Below are 22,825 nucleotides of genomic sequence, written 5' to 3'. Positions count from 1 at the left end.
TTTATAAATACTCCATTACCACCCCACTCTCTTTAAATACCCCCTAATGGGCAGCCGTGGCCTACTGGTTAGCACTTCGGACTTGTAAACGGAGGTTTGCTGGTTCGAACCCCGACCAGTAGGCACGGCTGAAGTGCCCTTGAGCGAGGTAAAGGGGTATTTAAATAAATACTCCCTAACCACCCTTGATCTCTCTAAATCTCCTCTTACTACCCTCCCACTCTATAAAATACCTCTTTATCTCAATCACACTCATTAAATACCCCCTACCACCCTCACTCATTAAATACCCCCATGCCACCCTCACTCTATAAATACCCCCATGCCACCCTCACTCTTTAAATACCCCCTTACCATCCCCACACTTTATAAGTATGGTTCTAAGGCCAGATTCGTAGACCGGTTTCGTCATAGTGGCGCTACTAGTGCTGTCCCATTTCATGGGCTCCGCGTCATAGTGGCGCGACTAGTGCTGTCCCATTTCGTGGGCTCCGCGTCATAGTGGCGCTACTAGTGCTGTCCCATTTCGTGGGCTCCGCGTCATAGTGGCGCTACTAGTGCTGTCCCATTTCGTGGGCTCCGCGTCATAGTGGCGCTACTAGTGCTGTCCCATTTCGTGGGCTCCGCGTCATAGTGGCGCTACTAGTGCTGTCCCATTTCGTGGGCTCCTTCGAATTCGGCCGACAAACCCATCCTTCTTTTCCCCCGAAACGGAGGGTGAATCGCGTGTAAGCTTATGCTTCGCCGCCTACCTGGTCCCAAGATTCGATGTGTTTATGACGTTTCATTCAAGACGAGACACAGACACATTTAAATATTTAATAAATGTTTAAATAACATTAGGTAGCACGAATGCTCCGAAGCATCCGCCCTGAAGTGAGACACAGCTTATGTGTGTTTTAATGTGTGTGTGTGTTTAATGTTTGTGTTTAATGTTTGTGTTTAATGTGTGTGTTTAATGTGTGTGTGTGTGTGTGTGTGTGTGTGTGTGTGTGTGTGTGTGTGTGTGTGTGTGTGAACAAACAGAAGGCGGTTGAGAAGAGGAAGCATGCGGGAGAGAAGAGGAGAGTGGAGCATGACCTCAGCTCCGACAGCCTGAGCCTGGATGATTCTCTCAACTCCACCAGGTATGATACACACACACACACACACACACACACACACACACACACACACACACACACACACACACACACACACACACACACACACACCCTCTCTTACTAACACACACACATTAAACACATATCAAACATGCATACACAGACACCAGGGGGTGGTAGCCAGAACCAAAACACAGGAAGACCAACACCAGGCGTGGTAGTGTGTGCGTGTGTGTGTGCGTGCGTGCGCGTGGGTAGCGGGTAGCAAGCCTCCCCTGACTGCATGGCCGCCCACTCCTAACAGGTCGCACCTGCACACAATTAGTTACAAAACACAGACATAGGGAAACAGCACCACACCAGGGTAATGGAGGGGCGTAACTGTGTGTGTGTGTGTGTGTGTGCGCCTGTGTGCCTCAGTACGCCGGTGGTGATGACCTGTGTGTGTGTGTGTAGCTCAGTACGCCGGTGGTGATGACCTGTGTGTGTGTGTGTGTGTACCTCAGTACGCGATGGTGATGACCTGTGTGTGTGTGTACCTCAGTACGCCGGTGGCGAGGAGCTCTAGGCGGCTGGCCATGAAACAGGGCTCGGTGGAGACACTCTACTTCACCCCTATGGGGACGCAGCCCACCACACGGTTACCAGGCGACCGCATCACCGACTCCGCCCACAAGCTCACCAGCTCCGCACAGCGCAGACGCACCACCCAGACCATCAACATCACCATGAAAAGGGTAGGTACACACACACACACACACACACACACACCCCCAGACCATCATCACCATGAAAAGGGTAGGTACGCACACACACACACACACCCAGACCATCAACATCACCATGAAAAGGGTAGGTACGCACACGCACACACACACACACACACACACACACACACACACACACACCCAGACCATCAACATCACCATTAAAAGGGTAGGTACGCACGCACGCACGCACGCAGGCATTAAGACAAAAGGCAAAATATGTTTTTTTTTATTCCTCCCTTTAGTCAATTTCAGCATGGGTGTCTTAACTTTTTCACAGCACTGTATAAACTATATAGACTCCTCTTTCATGCCATTACACTGTATTGGTGCTGTGCAAGTTGAATTGAGTGCCTGTCACTTTAATGCCGTGACGGCCCATGACGCTGGCATTATTCTCACGGTTTTAAGCTAATTTAGTAGCGTTGTTGTACATGGTGCATAAGAATATGTGGATGAAATTAATTATGTTTCCCATGTCATTTGGTAAAATAAATGGTCAAAAATTCGAAGAAAATCTATCTTGGATTATAGCAGATAAGTGTCTTGTATCATATCTATAATTTTGGTGAGCTCTACAGGAATTACAAACTATCTCAGATGTAAATGCTTGCGTATCCTATTACTCAAATTCAATTAAACCTACCAATAGGCTAGCTAGACCTTAGTTTCACAGCCTAGGTATTTTAGCAACACAGGGCTTGAAAGTATTGCCTGTATCACAAACAAAAACGAAACAATGCGTGGATTTATCTGGGAATAGGCTACTGAAGGTAGGGGCGAGCTACCTCGCTGGCGTGTTTAACTTGGTTCCTTGGTTAACATAATGTAGGCTACGTTTTTTTGCACAAAATTGCGTCTGCTAATAAACTTAAACATAAACACAAACAAGCGTGATCTCCTGTGGAATCCCTGACTGCGCCTTCAACATTAGCAACATTCATTTTTTAATTAGGCAACTTTTTTTGCAGTGGCGCTTGAATTCCAGGAGTGGCGCTGCGCTGCTGATGAATACATTGTAGGAAACACTGCATCAGATGTCATCATTTAAAGGGTTATTTTTCAAACTTTTCTTCCGGGGGCCCCGGACCCCCCTAGTATTTGCCCCAAATATATTTCCCTTAAGGCCCTTTTCCAGTGCCACCCTCGCATAGGATTTGCCTCATGAATTTGATTTACTGCTTATGACAGTTTTGTTTTGCCTATTAGATATACCACAAAATAGTGCATCTTATATTGGAAACTAGGGAATAATACTAATACAGCCTACAGAGGGGGGGGATATAGATACTAATACAGCATCAGCCTACAGAGGGGATATAGATACTAATACAGCATCAGCCTACAGAGGGGATATAGATACTAATACAGCATCAGCCTACAGAGGGGATATAGATACTAATACAGCATCAGCCTACAGAGGGGGGGATATAGATACTAATACAGCATCAGCCTACAGAGGGGATATAGATACTAATACAGCAGCAGCCTACAGAGGGGGGGATATAGATACTAATACAGCATCAGCCTACAGAGGGGGGGATATAGATACTAATACAGCATCAGCCTACAGAGGGGATATAGATACTAATACAGCATCAGCCTACAGAGGGGGGGATATAGATACTATTACAGCATCAGCCTACGGGGGGGGGGGGGGGTATAGATACTAATACAGTACAGCATCAGCCTACAGAGGGGATATAGATACTAATACAGCATCAGCCTACAGAGGGGGCATCAGCCTACAGAGGGGGGGATATAGATACTAATACAGCATCAGCCTACAGAGGGGGGGAATATAGATACTAATACAGCATCAGCCTACGGGGGGGGGGGGGGTGGTATAGATACTAATACAGTACAGCATCAGCCTACAGAGGGGATATATATACTAATACAGCATCAGCCTACAGAGGGGGGGATATAGATACTAATACAACAGAGGGGGGGGATATAGATACTAATACAGCATCAGCCTACGGGGGGGGGGGGTGGTATAGATACTAATACAGCATCAGTAAGCAGTAGCTACAGAACCTTCTATTATATATAATATTCTCATAAACGGTTTGAACAGAACTTGAACTGCCAGTTTGGTTTGTTAGGCCAGTTTGGTTGGTTAGGTCAGTTCTGTTTAATTAACTATCATCACACATGAAGTTGAGATTAGTTTGAATAATGACGTGAAACCTCTGAACTCTCACACACGTGTATATATACATACATGCATGCATACATGCAACATAACCACCACAGTGCTAACCAGTTGGCAGCCGTGGCCCACTGGTTAGCACTCTGGACTTGTAACCGGAGGGTTGCCGGTTCGAGCCCCGACCAGTGGGCTGCGGCTGAAGTGCCCTTGAGCAAAGCACCTAACCCCTCACTGCTCCCCGAGCGCAAGTATACTTGGCCTTGAGCAAGGCACCTAACCCCTCACTGCTCCCTGAGCGCCGCCATTGAAGCGGGCAGCTCACTGCGCCGGGATTAGTGTGTGCTTCACCTCACTGTGTGTTCACTGTGTGCTGTTTGTGTTTCATTAATTTACCGATTGGGTTAAATGCAGAGACCAAATTTCCCTCATGGGATCAAAAAAGTGTATATATACTTATACAAAATTGACGTGTGTGTGCGTGTGTGTTAGAATGAGAAGCCCAGTCTGCAGGCGGCTCAGTCCCACCCCAACCTGTCTTCCTGTCCTGTTGCCACGGAGCTCCCCACACAGCCTGGCAACCCTGCCACCACAGCAACCGCTGCTGCCAGCGACAACCTTCTCAACCTCCCCGGATATCGCCGCAGTAGCATCTTCAACGCTGCTCCCGCACGAGGTCAGTTCTGGAAACACACACACAAACACACAGAGAGACAGAAAAACACATACAGAAACAAACACACACACACACAGAAAGAGAAGCACTCGCATACACTAACAGAAACACACACACTCACATACACACACAAACACAGTGACTGACACACTCACACGGGACACACACCCAGAGGTGGGACCAAGTCACTGTTTGGCAAGTCACAAGTAAGTCCCAAGTCTTAGCAGTCAAGGTCAAGTCCAAGTCAAGTCCCAAGTAAATACAGAGAAGGGCAAGTCGAGTCCAAGTCCAAGTCACATCAAAGCCAAGTCGAGTCCAAGTCCAAGTCCCAATCTTTTTCAAGTCCTGAACAAGTCATCAGGTACTCTTCACTTAATAATGCCATTATTAGACTATCGATCATCATTTTAACACACCAATCTAATCTACAGTATTTTTTTTTATAAATACAGATTAAAATATGTTCAATGGTTCTGTCTTGAAAGCTTTTACGATATATGCATGCGCATACCTGTGAAATATACGCATGAGCATACCTGAGTAATCTGTACGAAACAGATAGCTATAAGACACTCCAGGGCTCTACAGTGCGCTCATGCGAGTAAAAATGATGCCGTGCGAGTGCAAAAAAATATTTAGGCGCACTGGTGCGAATGACTTCTAACCATGTCAATGTTTGTCTACAAAATACACCGCAACATCGAGAAACAGTACTGGTGCAAACCATAGAATCACGTCGCGAATGCAGCATAAAACTACACCTCCCATCAACGTTAGCAGTTTCGCGTTGGGACTCGATAGTAGTAGTCGCTTCTATGAAATCCATGAGCGCGCAGAAAAAGCGGAAAGACTAGCCAGCCAAGATGCAAAGATTGAAGAAATTAGTTCTTCTATCCACCGAATTCATCGGATATAGGAGGAACAGGATGAGATTCTGAGAATGCAGTGAGAGAAGGAAAGGTAACCTAACATGCCTTTTAGCCCAGTTGACGTATTGGCTGCAATATGCAAAATATAGCTGTAGCGAACAGGCACAAAAGTAGCTTCCCGTAATACTCCCATTTTATTCAAAGGTAGAACGCTACTGACAACTCCAGGCTTCCACGCATGCTTGTTTGTTTACACCGAATACAAGCTTAAGTGCAAAACGAAAGTAGGCCTAACGTTTGGCTACTGCCCCCATCAATGCAGATATTTCAAATAAAAGTATAAAATATATATATATATATATATATACTTGATTAGACTATGTTGGGTTTTGTGGAAGAGAAAATTGACTGTTTTAGTAGTAGTATTAGGCAGTATGCATTCATATAGGTCACCATAGGCATATTTGGATTAGCTACAGGTGGATTCACAAATAAATAAATTAGCCTATATTTGGCAGGATACTTGATATACAGGCTAAATGCAAATATGGCAATGTATTATATTATTTTACATTAACAAAATGTAGGAAAATAGAACAGACTGAAAATAAAGTAGGCACTGATCTTTAAAATCCTGTTTCCTGTAGCCTAAATGTTGTCAGTCATTCTTAATATTCGCAATTGGTGCACTGGCATGTTTAACTGTTAGCTGCCGTGTAATGTTAGATTATGTGTAAGTTAAGTACAGAACTGACTGTGCTCCCAAATTTTTGTCTGTGCTCCTAAATTTTTTAACTTGGGCGCACAAGTGCTCCTGGAAAAAAATGTTAGTGTAGAGCCCTGCACTCAGCACAGCAGCAAATATATATTGTTTTTCCAAATTGCAGCGTCCACTGTAAGAATGAGTAATAATTTGACTGATGGCATTTCACTGTGCTAGGCCACAGATTTGCCTGCTAAATTAGTAAATTGCTGCAGTTAAATATTTTACGTTTTTGTTAGGGCTGTCAAACGATTAAAAAAACTAATTAATCTCATATTTTGAAATGAATTCATCTAGATTAATTGCGGTTAAAAAGTAAATTTTCTCCCTAAAGACTAAGCTTCTTATATGGCCTATTAAATACAGCATAAATCACAAAATTACTGAGTAACAAGGTAAAACACAAAGGTAAAAGAAAAAAACACTTCTATATTATTTAAATGATAATAATGACACAGTAATTTTGTTTTAAAGTATTCATTTCTTAAATACTACACATGTGATGCTGTTTAACTCGTTTGTAAATGGTGCACTGTCACTTTAAGCCCATTGTGTGCCACTGTCCACACGTTCTCCTAATGATCTTTTTTACCAGCTCCATTCAAATATAGCTATGGCCAGAGCTAGTCCACAAACTCTGACATTGTTTGTGCCACATGTATAGCACAATATTAACAATGATAAGCATGATATTAAGTTGGCACAAACAGCTTTCATTCATTTGGAAATAAAAGCATGTAATGACATGATGCTTGCTAGACATTTTCTGTTTGCAATTAAAAGTGAATTATGAGCCTGTAGCCAGTAGCCACCTAGCTGAGTGGAATGCGTTTCAATCGGCATTTCATGTGCTTCATGTAAACGAATTATTGAATACTTCAAGACTCACCAGTTCCATTACACAAAGGCAAAGACAACTCTTCATATTCTTGTCCATTTTCCAAATCACAGTGAGCGCAGCTTTTGTCAAAGTGCCCTGGCTCTCACAGTTTATAACAGTAGCCTAGTGAGAACCAGATAAATCTGCAATTTCCTCTAATCTCGTCTTTGTTTCCTTCATGATTTCATTTTATACGTTTCTTATATTTAAAAGGAGATATCAATCATCATCAACAATGTCCCTTCCGTGCGCGCGCTGAAACGCATTCTCAATTAAATGGAGTAGGCTAGCATACGTTGAAGTTGGATCTTAATGGAGAGGACCCGAAAAGGATCATCTTTATGTAACATGCTGTTGGTTTGACATTGTAAACGTTGTCTAACAAGAATGCAAATCGGTTTGCAGTAAAGCTATAATATTTATTTAATATTGGTCCTTCCTCTGTCTCTTGGTGCCCTACACACAGTGCGTGATGCGTGTGGTGGTAACAGCAGCACTGACTGATCATCACTGGGCTCTGCCTGTTTGTGTCCACTATGTGTTTTTGTTTTTTTCGTCGCGGAAGTAAAAAGTATCTCTGGGGTGACTGGTCCACGATCAGGAAATGTATTTTTTGACTCGAGACATGTCAAGTCATTACAAGTCAAAGAGGCAAAGTCCAAGTTAAGTCTCGAGTGAATAGTATTCAAGTCCAAGTCAAGTCGCAAGTCATGCCTAATTTTATCAAGTCGAGTCTGAAGTCATTAAAATCACGACTCGAGTCTGACTCGAGTCCAAGTCAATGTGACTCGAGTCCACATGTCTGCACACACCCATGCACTTATGTACCGTCACACACAAATATTCATGTACACTCACACACACTCATGCAATCAGGAGAGAAAACACTACAACACGTACTGTATCTGCACTAAAGTTCTCCATTGTGTGTGTGTGCTTGTGCGTGCCTGCGTGCGTGTGTGTGTGCGTGCCTGTGTATATGTGTGTGCGTGCGTGTGTGCGTGCGTGTGTGTGTGCGTGTGTGTGTGTGTGTGTGTGTGTGTGTGTGTGCAGCCTCCAGTGCCTTCTGTGTGGGGATGGAGAATGAGCCTGACCAGGCTGGTGAGGACTGGCTACGCATCGCTGAGCTCCAGAGACGCAATAAGAACTGCCCCCAGCACCTCAAGAGCAGCTACACACTAGAGACCATGGTAAGAACTGCCCCCAGCACCTACACACTAGAGACCATGGTAAGAACTGCCCCCAGCACCTACACACTAGAGACCATGGTAAGAACTGCCCCTAAATGTAGTAGACCCATCTAATGTTATTTGGGAATTGCAAGAAAATGAATGAAAACAATTCCTTGCTTCGACCACACAAGTGTATGTGTCGTTTATTTAACCGATCAAAGCAGAACAACTCTGAATCAAAAATGTAAAGAAAATTAAACCAGACAACTCTGAATCAAAAATTGCGCTGTCCATCAACAAAAACAACATGGAGTTAAAACGTAATATTATTTATAACTATATAGATATTTAAAGTGGCGGTTACTCAAGTGTATTTGAAATAAGGAATTGATTAGGAATGATAAAAATTATATAAATATATAATAGATATTTAAATTAAATGACTGGACAGGCTTTGACCTGGCATGCCCTCTTAATAATCTATTAGCAGTGAGGTCACTTTTGAAGATGTTTTGGGGGACTTGGTGACCCCAAGATGATACCTTTTTCTGTAACTCTCCAACAGTTGTTCTTAGGCAAAAAAATCCCATATCTTACCATCCTCCATAATGTGCATGGGGGCAAGATAACCATGGGACTTTGTCCAAGCATGTTTGTCACATTACATGTAAATATAGGCATTTTCAACAAAGTACCTATTTTTCATAGACATTCTCTGACTTACAAATGTCAAAACACTTTCTTTTTCTTGACATTTAGTGTATTCTCTTGTCTTTCCGATGTTGAAAAATGACTAGAGAATTTAGCCTCTGTGTGACTTTATTTTCATACCATAGTGAAAAAGAAAGTCATGAACTTCTTCTGAAAGTTCAGACTCTCTGATTAACTTAAAAGGGTGTTTCAGGATTTTGGACATAGGACCTCATTTCCAAGTTAGCAAGTGTGATATTTATCAGTGGATACATTTACATTGATTGTCTGGCGCAGGGCTCTACAGTGCGCCCATTTCACTCGCACATGCGAGTAAAAATGATGGCGTGCGAGTGCAAAAAAATATTTAGGCGCACTGGTGCGAATGACTTCTAACCATGTAAATGTTTGTCTACAAAATACACCGCAACATCGAGAAACATGTGCAAACCATAGAATCACGTCGCGAATGCAGCATAAAAACTACACCTCCCATCAACGTTAGCAGTTTCGCGTTGTGACTCGCTAGTAGTCGCTTCTATCAAATCCAAGAGCGCGCAGAAAAAGTGGAAAGTTAGACTAGCCAGCCAAGATGCAAAGATTGAAGAAATTAGTTCTTCTATCCACCGAATTCATCGGATATCGGAGGAACAGGATGAGATTCTGAGAATGCAGTGAGAGAAGGAAAGGTAACCTAACATGCCTTTTAGCCCAGTTGACGTATTGGCTGCAATATGCAAAATATAGCTGTAGCGAACAGGCACAAAAGTAGCCTCCCGTAATACTCCCATTTTATTCAAAGGTAGAACACTACTGACAACTCCTGGCTTCCACTCATGCTTGTTTGTTTACACCGAATACAAGCTGAAGTGCAAAACGAAAGTAGGCCTAACGTTTGCCTACTGCCCCCATCAATGCAGATATAAAAAAAAGGATAATAAAAATATAAATCCTTGATGGCTTATGTTGGGTTTTGTGGAAAATGGACTGTTTTAGTAGTAGTATTAGGCAGTATGCAGTCAGATAGGACACCATGGGCATATTTGGATTAGCTACAGATGGATTCACAAATAAATAAATTAGCCTACATTTGGCAGGATACTTGATATACAGGCTAAATGCAAATATGGCAATGTATTATATTATTTTACATTAACAAAATGTAGGAAAATAGAACAGACTGAAAATAAAGTAGGCACTGATCTTTAAAATCCTGTTTCCTGTAGCCTAAATGTTGTCAGTCATTCTTAATATTCGCAATTGGTGCACTGGCATGTTTAACTGTTAGCTGCAGTGTAATGTTAGATTATGTGTAAGTAATGTACAGAAGTGACTGTGCGCCCAAATTTTTGTCTGTGCTCCTAAATTTTTTAACTTGGGCGCACAAGTGCTCCTGGAAAAAAATGTTAGTGTAGAGCCCTGGTCTTATTTGCCTCGGGTGTACTTTGGAGTGGGTAAGACTGTTTTTTTTAGTGGCAGGCTACCACATACTGATGACTTGCGCTAGCCTAAGTGTATAAGTGTGTGTATAAATCTATTTAAGTCTCTCTGTGTGTGTGTGTAAGTGTATATAAGTCTTTGTGTGTGTGTGTGTAAGTGTATATAAGTCTTTGTGTGTGTGTATTCCAGCAGGTTTTGGGGGCCCCGTGTGAGGAGGACGAGATGCGTTTCGGGGACCCCTCGGAGACCCTGCGGAGAGCGTCCACTCTCCCTGGACAGCTGCAGGCCTCGCTGGCCTCCCATAGGCTCTCAACGGTGCCCGCCAAACGCCCTGCCACCAATCAGGGCCCAGCCACACCCGAGGTACTGCCCACCACCACTGGCCTCTCACTGTGCCGTGTGTGTGTGTTCCCACCACCACTTGCCCCTCACTGTGCCGTGTGTGTGTGTGTGTGTGCTAACGCTCCTCTCTGTAACAGGTGAAGAGGCAGGCCACCTGTTTCTCACGCCCTCTGACTCCAAAGAACAGGAACACTACACACCTGGCCAATCAGAACAGCCCGCTAAAGTCTCCGGTGAGCTTAGTTCTCCTCTACCACATCACCTAGAACATCTCAATTAGAACACCTCAAACAGAACTCCTAGCTTAGAACACCTCACTCAGAAATCCACACTTAGAACTCCTCACTTAGAACCCTCTCTCCCACACCACTCAGAACTCATGGTACTTTATTTTTATTTATCTGCGGGTATGTTTATGGTCTGTCATGCCTGTGTGTGTGTGCAGGCTGAGCGTAGGCAGTCCATGATGTTCTGCATCGGTAACACGCCCCAGAAGAACGGTCTGATCCTGCGCAGCCTCAGGAAGCTCCGCAACAGCACCCGCAAGAGCCCCGCCTCCCGCTCCGCCACCGCTGGCCCCGCCCCCCGCCGCTCGCCGCGCAACAGGAACTCCTCCAAGAAGGTGAGTCTGGCGCCCCCTTCAGGCTCCAGGAGACGTGACCAGCCGCCGCAGCTCACTTCTTTTTCACCTTCAAAACATGTTCCAAAGTAGAATAACTGTGTTCATGTTGTTGCTATGACTCGTTATATTCAGCTAAATAGCTATTAGCGAGCTCCCTGACTAATTGATTGAGTGCATGTTGTTGCTCTGACTCGTTATATTTAGCTAAATAGCGAGCTCCCTGACTAATTGATTGTGTTCATGTTGTTGCTCTGACTCGTTATATTTAGCTAAATAGCGAGCTCCCTGACTAATTGATTGTGTTCATGTTGTTGCTATGACTCGTTATATTTAGCTAAATAGCGAGCTCCCTGACTAATTGATTGTGTACATGAAATGGGTGCCTTTACTACTATGTAGTTTTCCCAATTTTCATGAAAGTAAACTTCTTTCCAATTTATCCACAGCATTAAAGACATGATCACCCTCTGAAAAGAAATATTTGCCCACCTCAGGCATACGTTATTTTTTATTACAGTGAAATATATGGGGCATGTGACTGGGTGCTTTAATCATGATAAAATGACTAGTTCTCCACGTGGTCAAGACTTAAATTACACGCCTTCAACAATTTGCTCCTTTCGTTTCATAAACAGACTACAACTAGAAGTCACGTAACTTTACCCTTTGATGTTACTCACCGAAGCATGGTTTGTTTAATAGCCTGGTTAGTAGGGATGTCACGATTTCGATTAAGTCGAAATCGATCGAAATTACATCTCAATCTCAAACTTAGAGCTCAAAGATAGAATCAACGATGTAGCCACACCCCCAATGTCACGTCCAGCATGCATGCCAAAACACACACACACGTGTTGAACTACGGTGTCAACACTCCTTTAACTTTAAGTTACAAAATATACATCAACCGACCGAAATCCATCCCCTCTTGCTACTCTGAAATCACCAGTCTGGAAGTATTTTGTTCGTTCACGTCAATTAACACTAACTTACTCAACTTATTCAGCAAGTGAATAGATGATTTAGTTACAGTCCACAATTACTTTAAGGCATAAAATGCACATTGATAAGTACCTTGGGTCTCTTCGGAATGTGCTGTAACAGTCAAATTATCATTCTGTGTTTCATTTCTCTATGTTCACGTTTATGTTTAATGTTTGTTCTGTTTACAACTTTGGTTGCAACGATTTCAAAATAAAAAATGGTTTCAAAATAAAAGCCCTCCGAAACTTAATAGGAAAAGGCCAAAAAAACAAACATGGAATGCATTAATATTAGTAATATTTAAAAATCGAATCGTGACTTTAAAATCGAAAATTAAATCGAATTGAGGATTTGGAGAATTGTAACACCCCTACTGATTAGCATTGACACTTACTGCCAGCTCTTACTGGCATCGATAGACTTAAATGTTAAACTTAAGTCTTAAATTCAAAATGCCGTTGCCCGGAAAACAAGTGAAAAATTTACTCCAGGTAGTGTCTCTATAAACTGTTTTCTAAATAAACTTTCAGCACACTTACTGTACATTGTTGCCAATGCCTTGTTTTAAATGTTAAGAACATAATTACACTGTCCACGAAGTATTAAGTTAAAGCGATTTATGTGTAGTATGAGAGATGTCCCGATGCTAGCGCTAATAACGTTATGGAAGAATCGGTAAAAACTGACTAAGTTCGGAATGCTTCTTGTCTGGATAGGGTCACCCTCGCCTATGACTAGCTTATGGTCTTACTTAACATATTTAAAACCCATTTAATACCGGATATGATATTTTACATAATATATTTTACATTTGCACACTGGTAATTCCTTGGAATTTAATTTCTAGTTAGTTTTAGGCTTTAGAAACACACACTTTGGCTCTAGTTTTTTCCTTACGCATACCATCACATGTTGTGGAAACAATTGGTTTCATAGAATGGCCCACATGTGGTTGCTTTGATATGTTATAATATAATTCATAATATTATTTAGCTAAATAGCTAGCGCTCTGATTTAATTAAGGCAGGCAGCTAAGCACCGACCCATTGTTGAAAAAAACCTGACATCAAAAGATTTTATTAATTTTTTTTAAAATTTATTTGGATGCCTTGTGTTTTTAGCCTCACGTTTTTTGTTTCTGCTTTTGCCGTGCTCATATAAACGTGAGGTGTTGCACCAGTCAGTTGCTCATATAAACATGAGGTGTGTTGCTGCAGTCAGTTGCTCATGTAAACGTGAGGTGTGTTGCAGCAGTCAGTTGCTCTTGTAAACGTGAAGTGATGAGGTGAATTCGAGCGTCTGGAGGTGAAAGTGTGTCTGGGATCGCCCACGTAGAGGTCAGGTGTGTGTGTGTGTGTGTGTGTGGATGTGTGTGTCAAAGACATGTGTGTTAAGTTTTATATTTCACGTTTTTTAGGAGGACCAGTGAAAAAAAAAAAAAAAAGGTTTCAACTTAATTTATTTATTTCTCAGGTCAACACTTATTCTCACTCACACTTTCTTCCCCACACTTACTTGCAGACACACACATACTCCCTCACACACACACACACACACACACACACACACACTAGGAACGTCTCGATGAAACTCTTCCCTCTACATCTGGGGAGCAGCATGAATGTAGAGCACACAGTTTGGTGACTTGAGGTGTTTAGGAACAGCAAGATTTAGACCTCTGAGATTGGATTGGGACATCTCTACACTGCATGCAAACACACACACACAGGCAGCTGTGGCCGACTGGTTAGCGTTTCGGACTTGTAACCGGAGGGTTGCCGGTTCGAACCCTGACTAGTAGGCACGGCTGAAGTGCGCTTTAGCAAGGCACCTAACCCCTCACTGCTCCCCGAGCACCGCTGTGGTTGCAGGCAGCTCACTGCGTCGGGATTAGTGTGTGCTTCACCTCACTGTGTGTACACTGTGTGCTGAGTGTGTTTCACTAATTCACAGATTGGGATAAATGCAGAGACCAAATTTCCCTCACGGGATCAAAAGAGTATATATACTTATACACACGCAAACGCGCACAAACACACACACACACACACACCTTCACGGAAACTCTGTACCCTCACTCCCTTTCTATCACACACTCATGGTGTCTGTATTTCACAGGTTGTGTCTTGTTACACACACACACAGTGATGTTTAAATGGTGTTGAACACTAATCCGCTAATCTATCTTCTCTCTCTCTCTCTCTCTCTTTTTGTAGATCATGCTTTAAGAAGACAGATTTTACTTTTTGTATGTAATTGTATTCTATTTTAATGTAATTATGTAATTCATTTGGCTTTATTTCAATTCAATAAAGATCATTTATAAATAAGTGTGTATACATTTAATTATGTTCCTTTAATAAAGATCATTTGTAAAGAAGTCTGTGTGTGTGGGGTGCATGTGCGCATCTAATGTATTTTAAAATAATATGTGTAATAATATGCGCAAAGGGGGTCTGATCAGATTTACACCATGTCCTGACAAGTTGCCATGTGAGCAGACATTAGTGATGAAATCCTGACCGGATGTGATGCAAACAAACATTAGTGATGAGTCGGCTATTTAGAATAAGAAATAATAATATTACGGCACATTTAACACTTTCTGTCGCTCGTGTTACTCTGCTATTTAGAATGAGAAATAATAATATTACGGCACATTTAACACGTGTTACTCGGCTATTTAAAATAAGAAATAATAATATTACAGCACATTTAACGCTTTCAGTGACTCATAGTCACTCACTCGGATCCTATTAGCACATGGTCTTAGAACAGGCGCCTCGGATCCTATTAGCACATGGTGTTAGAACAGGCGCCTCGGATCCTATTAGAACATGGTGCCTCGGATTTGGCCCCTGGGGTCCGTGGCAGCCATTTTTAGAAATGGCCGACAAATATGGGTTTTGTTAGTCAAGTGATGTTACTTTATTTATATAGCACATTTAAAACAACAGCTGAAGTTGTCAAAGTGCTTTATTTATAGCACCTTTAAAACACAGCTGAAGTTGTCAAAGTGCTTCACAGGTAACAGTTTGACTTGAGCTGTAGTTCTCAGAAAATAAAATCTACCCTTCACCACCAAATAGTAGTATTTAGCTAGTTAGCTGACACTTTTGTCCAAAGCGACTGACCTTGAGGTTCCGGATTCAAGTCTAGTTCTAGCCTAGAAATCTATACGCACCCTAGTGGCAGCAAATGAAATTTGCAGCCAGGGTAGTCTAGCAACTCTCCGTTGGCTTGCGATCTGGAAAAATTAAACTTCAATCAGGCCAATCACATCGTTTATGGAGTCAGTAGGCGGGCTGTGTGAATTCCCAGCTACTTGAAAACAAAGAAGATGCTGCTGCTGGCGAACAGCGCGACACAAGTTAAGGGTTTTTTTTTTTTTCAAGTTGGCAAAAGTTTGACCAACTAGCTCCGCTGGTGGGAAAACGCATGGGACTCATGAGTTGTAGCGTTATACAAGATGCCATCCCTCGGATTGAGCACTGCGAATGGTGAGTTCCCAGACCCTACATCTTGATGTGGATCAGGCTAGTCTAGTAAAGGGCTGAACAGGAAAATCATAAGGCTATGTATCTTGAAATTCCAGTTTGTGAAAAACTTGATGTGCTTAAATAGCTTCAACCTCAAGTATGAAGTTCATAAGGAAACAGAATTGTTATTTAGACATGGTGGACTTCTCCCTACTGTGGAATGCAGAAAGGGATGCTACAAGGAAGGGAATTCAAACACACCCAACACCATCTAGTGATGCCGTTGTGGTTCGGCCCTGAGGATGACGGGCATACAGACAGCAGGACTGGTTACCTGTGCTTTCATAGGTAAACTTGCTTGTGTTTACCGGCGTATGTTTTCACACCAGTATACGTATATATACTCTTTTGATCCTGTGACGGAAATTTGCTTTCTGCATTTATCCCAATCCATAAATTAGTGAAACACACTCAGCACACAGTGAACACACAGTGAGGTGAAGCACATTAATCCTGGCACAGTGAGCTGCCTGCTACAACGGCGGCGCTCGGGGAGCAGTGAGGGGTTAGGTGCCTTGCTCAAGGGCACTTCTGCCGTTCCTACTGGTCGGGGATCGAACCGGCAACCCTTCTGTTACAAGTTGTGTATGTATGTGTGAGGTGACAGGCTGTGTGTGTGAAGCGACAGGCTGTGTCTGTATTTGTGTGAAGGGTGATTCTACAGAAATGTCAGATTTTTGCAAAATGCCCAACAAAATATTTATTATATTTATTTACTTAGACCACATTAATCATTAAAAAATGTATAAATATTTAAGGTTTTACATATTTAATTTCTATGAGTCACTGGTGTTGCAGTACGCACAGAAGATCATGGGCTGCCCTCGGCCTTCCTTGACGGCCATCTATAACTCCCATTGTCTCAGCAGGGCCAGAAACATCTTGAAGGACACCACCCACCCCGGCTTCCATCTCTTAAACCTGTTGCCCTCTTGCAGGCGCTTCAGGTCCATACGAGCCAGAACAAACAGACTCAGGGATAGCTTCTCCCCCAAAGCTGTCACCATACTTAACACAGATTTGCACTAATGTAAACTGCCCTGACAACTGCACCACCAAAACTACCTCTATCATCAATACTCAATATTCAAAAAATACAATATTCAGTCGCTCTTTGGACTCTGTGTCTGTGCTCATAATATTCTGTTTGTGTTTTCTTTTTTACTGTGCACTCATATTTTTTATTGTATAGTCTTTTATATTGTGATAATTATGTGTGCACTTTTACAGAGCTGCTCTTTAAATCCCATTGTACTGTGTATAACGACAATAAAGGCCTACTACTCTATTCTACTCTTCTCTTCTCTATTATACTCTACTCTATTCTATTTACTATACTCTATTCTAATTTGGTCCTCAGTCTGAATACATGAGTGTTGGGATGGGCACTTTTGTGGTGCTTGGAATCCTATAAAAAAAAAGAAAGAAAACACTTTGACGGCTCAAAAGCGTGATTGTTCAATTAACATTTTGTTTTCCTCAAAAATACACAGAAATCGCAACAATTAGGTGCTTTTACAGAGTGTAACAGATCTGTAAAGTGTCAGTGTCAGAAAAATGGAAATTTCTGTAGAATGGTAGCCTGGCTAGCGCCACCACTTCTCAATGAGACGTGGTCTGGGAACCAAACGTTCATTTTCTCGTATTTGAAAAAAATGCCCAGATCCGTTTATTGGGTGCCACGGATGTCTATCAAATGCGTCTGTGCATAGCTCATCATCGTCTTGCTTTCCCACCTGTTCTGTGATTGGTTCCCTATTTCAGGCGAAAATTTGGTTTTCATGTTCTCCAGGCTGCCTTAGCAGCATGAATCAAATCGCGCGCAAGGCAGCACGGGAACACCCAGGCTAGTAGAATGGCGCTGAAACGGCAGAAACAAGTGTGTACAATGACATACATTTCCCATAAGTGCATGGTCTTTCTGTATATAAAAGAACGTTGCAGACTTTTCTAAAGCATCTCAGAAAGTGTTATTAATAGCTGTCAATCGATTAAAAAATTTTATCGAATTAATTACATACTCATAATTAATCTAAATTAATCGCATATATATTTTTTTTGCTGTGAAAGTATTTTAAATGTTTAAATTAGATAGATAGATAGATAGATAGATACTTTATTGATCCCCAGGGGAAATTCAAGGTCTCAGCAGCAGCATACATACAACACAAACACATTCTTTATCAGCAGAAAGAGTAATTAAAGTATATAATATAAAAACACAACTAAGCAGTAAGGACAGTAGAAGATAAAGAATATGCTAAATATACTAAAATACAAATTATACTAACACTTAATCTAAATCAATTCTAAAAACAGTATCCACATAGTGGTGATTAATAAATCAGAGGCGCTTGCAATGACTGAGGCAGGGACTGAGCCTGTGATTCTCTGTGCATAGTAAGGTATGGTAAGGTGCTCTGTGTGAATGAGTGTCATGGTGGTAGTGCAATGGTGATAGTGGCCATGGTGATAGTGCAAATGAGTAAGTCAACAGTGCAACAATGCAGAAATAAAGTAAAGTAAAGTCTATATATCTATATATTTAACTATTTAAGAAAATGTATAAGTGTGGCCACAGTTCGGCTGTGGCATGGAGGGGGGGGGGGGTTATGCATATGTGCTGATGTGCTAATATAGCACGCAAACAGTGAGGCATAAAGACAGTGGTACAAGTGGCTAGTGGACAGACAGTACCAAACATGGAGGGGGTGAAGAGGCAGACAGACTATGCAGAGAAGTCTATCTCTCCTCTTCCCTTAAGTGAGGCATTGAACAGTTCAATGGCCCTGGGGACAAATGACTTTCTCAGTCTGTCAGTTGTGCAAGGCAGTGAGCGAAGTCTCCAGCTGATCAGGCTCTTCTGCTTAACAGTAGTGCTGTGGAGTGGGTGACACTCATTGTCCAAGATGTTGATTAGTTTGTTCAGGGTCCTTTTGTCAGATAGTGAAGTGATGCACTCCAGTTCAGCTCCAACTACAGAGCCAGCTTTCCTTACCAGCCTGTCAATTCGCCCCACATCCTACTTGCTTGTGCTTCCTCCCCAGCATACTACTGCATAGAAGAGGACGCTGGCAACAACAGACTGGTAGAACATCCTGAGGAGCTTACTGCACACATTGAAGGACCGCAGCCTCCTCTGGAAGTACAGCCTGCTCTGCCCTTTCTTGTAGAGTGCGTCAGTGTTGGCTGACCAGTCCAGTTTATTGTCCAGGTGGAGACCCAGATACTTGTAGGTGCTAACCACCTCCACATTGACCCCATCAATGTGGACTGGTAGCAGAGTGGGCTTAGACCTGCGGAAATCCACCACCATCTCCTTGGTCTTTGAAGTGTTAAGTTGAAGATGATTGAGTTTGCACCATTGCACAAAGTCCTCCACCAGGCTCCTGTACTCCTCCTCCTGCCCGTTCCTGATACATCCCACAATTGCAGTATCATCAGAAAACTTCTGCATGTGGCATGACTCGGTGTTGTAGCAGAAGTCAGATGTGTACAGGGTGAACAGGACTGGAGAGAGCACAGTTCCCTGTGGGGGTACGATAGCCTGTGATGATGGAGGTGAGTGTTGCGCTGGTATTGAGGGGGTGTGAGGGTGGGGGATGGTGGACAGACCACCGCCATTGGAGCTGGAGCAGGGCAGTCAAACCTGTTGTAGAAGTGGTTCAACTGGTTTGCCCTGTCCAGGTCCCCCTTCACAGAGCTGCTGTTCTTCTTCAGGCCAGTGATAACCTTCATGCAGTCCCATGTCTCCTTCAAGTTGTTTTCCTGCAGCTTCTGTTCCACCTTCTTTCTGTAATCCTCCTTAGCTTCCTTCAGCTTGAATTTGAGTTCCCCTTGCACGCGCCTCAGCTCTGCCATGTCCCCCTCTCTGAACGCCATCTTTTTCCTGTTGAGAAGGGTCTTGACATTGCGAAATTCAAATTAATCATCGAATAATCAGCGTTAGTGACATTAAAGTTCAAAAACTCTTTTATTATTATTTTCACTGTTCAAATAATGGCCATAATAATCTATGATATGACCTAATAGGCTGAGGAAATAAATTCAAAAGTGCTTCGGGAAGAAGCAGACATGGCAGTGTGTGTGTGTGTGTGTATGTAATGTGTGTGTGGGAAGAAGCAGACATGGCAGTGTGTGTGTGTGTGTGTATGTAATGTGTGTGTGGGAAGAAGCAGACATGGCAGTGTGTGTGTGTGTGTGTGTGTAATGTGTGTGTGGGAAGAAGCAGACATGGCAGTGTGTGTGTGTGTATGTAATGTGTGTGTGGGAAGAAGCAGACATGGCAGTGTGTGTGTGTGTGTGTGTATGTAATGTGTGTGTGGGAAGAAGCAGACATGGCAGAACACCATCAGGCCGTTGTTCCAATCAATGATGTAGGCAGCATATTTTCTTCTCTCTCCTTCATTTTGCAGTCTGGTTACTGACTAGAACGGCTCGGGGTCAAGGGTCATACGGAATCGACTAATCTGCACTATTTTTTTTAATCAGTTATTTTTTCTCAAATTAATTAATCGAAATTAATCAGTTATTTTGACAGCCCTAGTTATTAATAAAGTAATTGAAATGCATTTGTATTTATTATATGGCATATACGTCATGAAGATCTGTGGTGGTTTGGCGCCCTCTACAGGGGGATAGTGGCAGTGACAGCACTTAGGAAATGGTTTGGGGGGATATACAGTATACAGTGCTAATTGGTGTATGAGTGTTTTTTCCTCCCAGAAGGACCTGCCGCTTATCCCCAGATCACCAATATGGGAACATGTAACAGTTTACTGGGTACACAGCAGATGTATCCACTTGTCAATTTGTCGAACTGGTTGCACCAAAGCTCAGTAAACGGGCAGCTACGAGTCTCTGAAACCGAAAGTGCGCGTCGATGGTTTCGCGCATCAACTGAACCCGGAACAACAGTTGGGCCGCCTTCTTGCCTTCTCGCGCGTCCGGAAAACATTTCGACATGACAGTCTGGAGTTTAGATGTTTTACCATAATTTCTGTTGTCGTGCAGACATTTTTGCATGTTATTGTTCGTGCGTGCGTCAGATCAGCCTGCTGGGAGACGTCCTGTGGTCGCGAGGGTGTAGCCGACGTGTTTTTGCCTCGGGGCCTGTAGAAACAGGAGTCGGTCAAACTCCAAGAAACTCAATTCTGAGGGTCTGAGAATCTTCTAGAAAACCAGCATGAGCGTGGACGGGGACATCGATCCTGAGGTGGAAGCGTGAGTATATTACCACTAGCCTACTCCGTCAGGTAAACTCATAGTCAGTATAAGAAACGAGCTGGTATCAGCAGTTATCCAAATGTGTGCTCCAGAAACCGAAGTATCGTGTCCAATACGCGAGTGCAAGTTACAGAACAGCCCGACCACCGAACAAAGTTAGGATCCATTGGGACACGGACATTGTCTGAAGTGAAACTAAATCCACCAACAGACTCGTATAAAGCACTTAATGTGTGTGATCTGTGCGTGTGGTGTGTGCTTGCTGCGCGTGTGCAGAAGGCTAACATTACCGCTCTGGCGGCTGCCCCCCGTATCTCTCTCGGTTGAATATGTGTTTCGATATCGAAACGTTTCGAATGACATTACTGTGGGACTATACCAGTTATCCCCCAGCTAGTAGCTGGCTTAGCTGGTCTTGCTGGTTTTCCTCCAGCTCTTGCTGGTCTTTGCTGGTGTAGCTAATTGGTTCGGCCACTGGTTGGGCATGCTGTCGTGACCATCTGAGGAAGCTGGTCATGCTGGTGTGACCAGCCTGTCATGTCACAGCTGGTGTAAGATGGTCACGTGGTGACCTGCCAGCTTCTGTTGGTCATTATAGAAAACCAGCATGACCATCTTACACCAACAATGCCAAGCTTGGCAGGCTGGTCACCAGCATGACCAGCTTCCTCAGATGGTCACGCCAGCATGTCCACCTGGTGGCCCAACCAGCTACACCAGCAAAGACCAGCAAGAGCTGAAAGAAAACCAGCAACTGAAAGCAACTTCCAGCATAAGCTGGTTTCTAGGTTTTTTTCCCAGTAGGTTATAGCAGACCAACATTTAAAAATCAAGAGAGCTCAAAAGTCATTGGTGTGAATATTGAGGCGCAACATTTGGTTTTTGCTGCAAAATGCTGTAATGGACCTGTCTCTCTGCGGCTGGCTACTGCTGCAGGTGGAAATGTGACCTCCATAAAGCTGTGAAGCTCCGCATCTATTAACCTGGACTCAGACCAGCAAGTCACAGCAGTACAGAATGGAAGGGGCGTGTGCTAGCAAGTGATGACACGCCAGGCTGCTAATTTCACTAGTGCATTTCACTAGCCCAGTATGCTAGCAAGTAAGATAACACGCATGGCTGCTAATTTCACTAGTGCATTTCTTTGGCCATCAGGAAGGAGGTTTACCAAAAGTACAGCCACTGAAGTTATATGAGAAGGATGAAATTTCTTGAGGATTATTGTGTCAATCCATGTTGATTAAACAAAGATAAAAAGCACATAAGCATGACTATGGTGTGCATATTTCACTTCCATCTCTCAAGGTGGTCTGCATTGATAGAATATGTAAAAGTGTTTTTGTTTGAGTAAAATGTATCTAGTTGGCATCTTTTATAGATGCCAACTAGTGGCCGCTAGTGGTGCTGGTGGTGCTACGTAGCCTATGGCCGCTAGTGGTGCTACGTAGCCTAGGCCGCTAGTGCTGCTGGTAGTGCTACGTAGCCTATGGCCGCTAGTGGTGCTGGTAAGTTCTTCCACTAAAAATGGCATCACATTTCAGTGACATGCCTTACTCTCTAATTCTGCCTGAGACATAGCAAAGCCATTGTGTGTGTGTTA

At 43.1% G+C, this 22,825-nt stretch overlaps 2 protein-coding genes across 7 annotated transcripts in view; both read left to right on the top strand.

Moving 5' to 3' along the window:
- Positions 1-14,790, top strand: part of numa1 (nuclear mitotic apparatus protein 1) — a 47,319-nt gene extending 32,529 nt beyond the window's left edge. For 4 of the 5 annotated variants that reach the window (XM_042062934.1, XM_042062933.1, XM_042062930.1 and 1 more), the window contains 8 exons: positions 1,027-1,127; positions 1,648-1,840; positions 4,515-4,698; positions 8,264-8,400; positions 10,702-10,875; positions 10,992-11,087; positions 11,300-11,476; positions 14,677-14,790. In XM_042062934.1, the coding sequence (XP_041918868.1) occupies positions 1,027-1,127; positions 1,648-1,840; positions 4,515-4,698; positions 8,264-8,400; positions 10,702-10,875; positions 10,992-11,087; positions 11,300-11,476; positions 14,677-14,688 (1,074 nt within the window). In that variant the 3' untranslated portion in view covers positions 14,689-14,790. Of the gene's footprint in view, positions 1-1,026; positions 1,128-1,647; positions 1,841-4,514; positions 4,699-8,263; positions 8,401-10,701; positions 10,876-10,991; positions 11,088-11,299; positions 11,477-13,877; positions 13,906-14,676 lie in introns of all 5 variants that reach the window. The other variant, XM_042062931.1, reaches the window with a different exon arrangement.
- Positions 14,791-20,683: 5,893 nt separating this feature from the next.
- The window catches only part of nlrc3l (NLR family, CARD domain containing 3-like), a 15,260-nt gene continuing 13,118 nt past the window's right edge, over positions 20,684-22,825 (top strand). For both annotated transcript variants that reach the window (XR_006022747.1, XM_042062951.1), the window contains exon 1: positions 20,684-21,222. Coding sequence is in view for 1 of the 2 variants with exons in the window: in XM_042062951.1 (XP_041918885.1) it covers positions 21,185-21,222 (38 nt within the window). In the remaining variant the exon portion in view is untranslated. The remainder of the gene's footprint in view (positions 21,223-22,825) is intronic.

Source organism: Alosa sapidissima, chromosome 15 (assembly GCF_018492685.1).
Source record: "Alosa sapidissima isolate fAloSap1 chromosome 15, fAloSap1.pri, whole genome shotgun sequence".
Lineage (NCBI taxonomy): Eukaryota > Metazoa > Chordata > Actinopteri > Clupeiformes > Clupeidae > Alosa > Alosa sapidissima.
The sequence above is the reverse complement of the archived record's forward strand: the minus strand, read 5'-3'. Positions and strand labels throughout refer to the sequence as shown.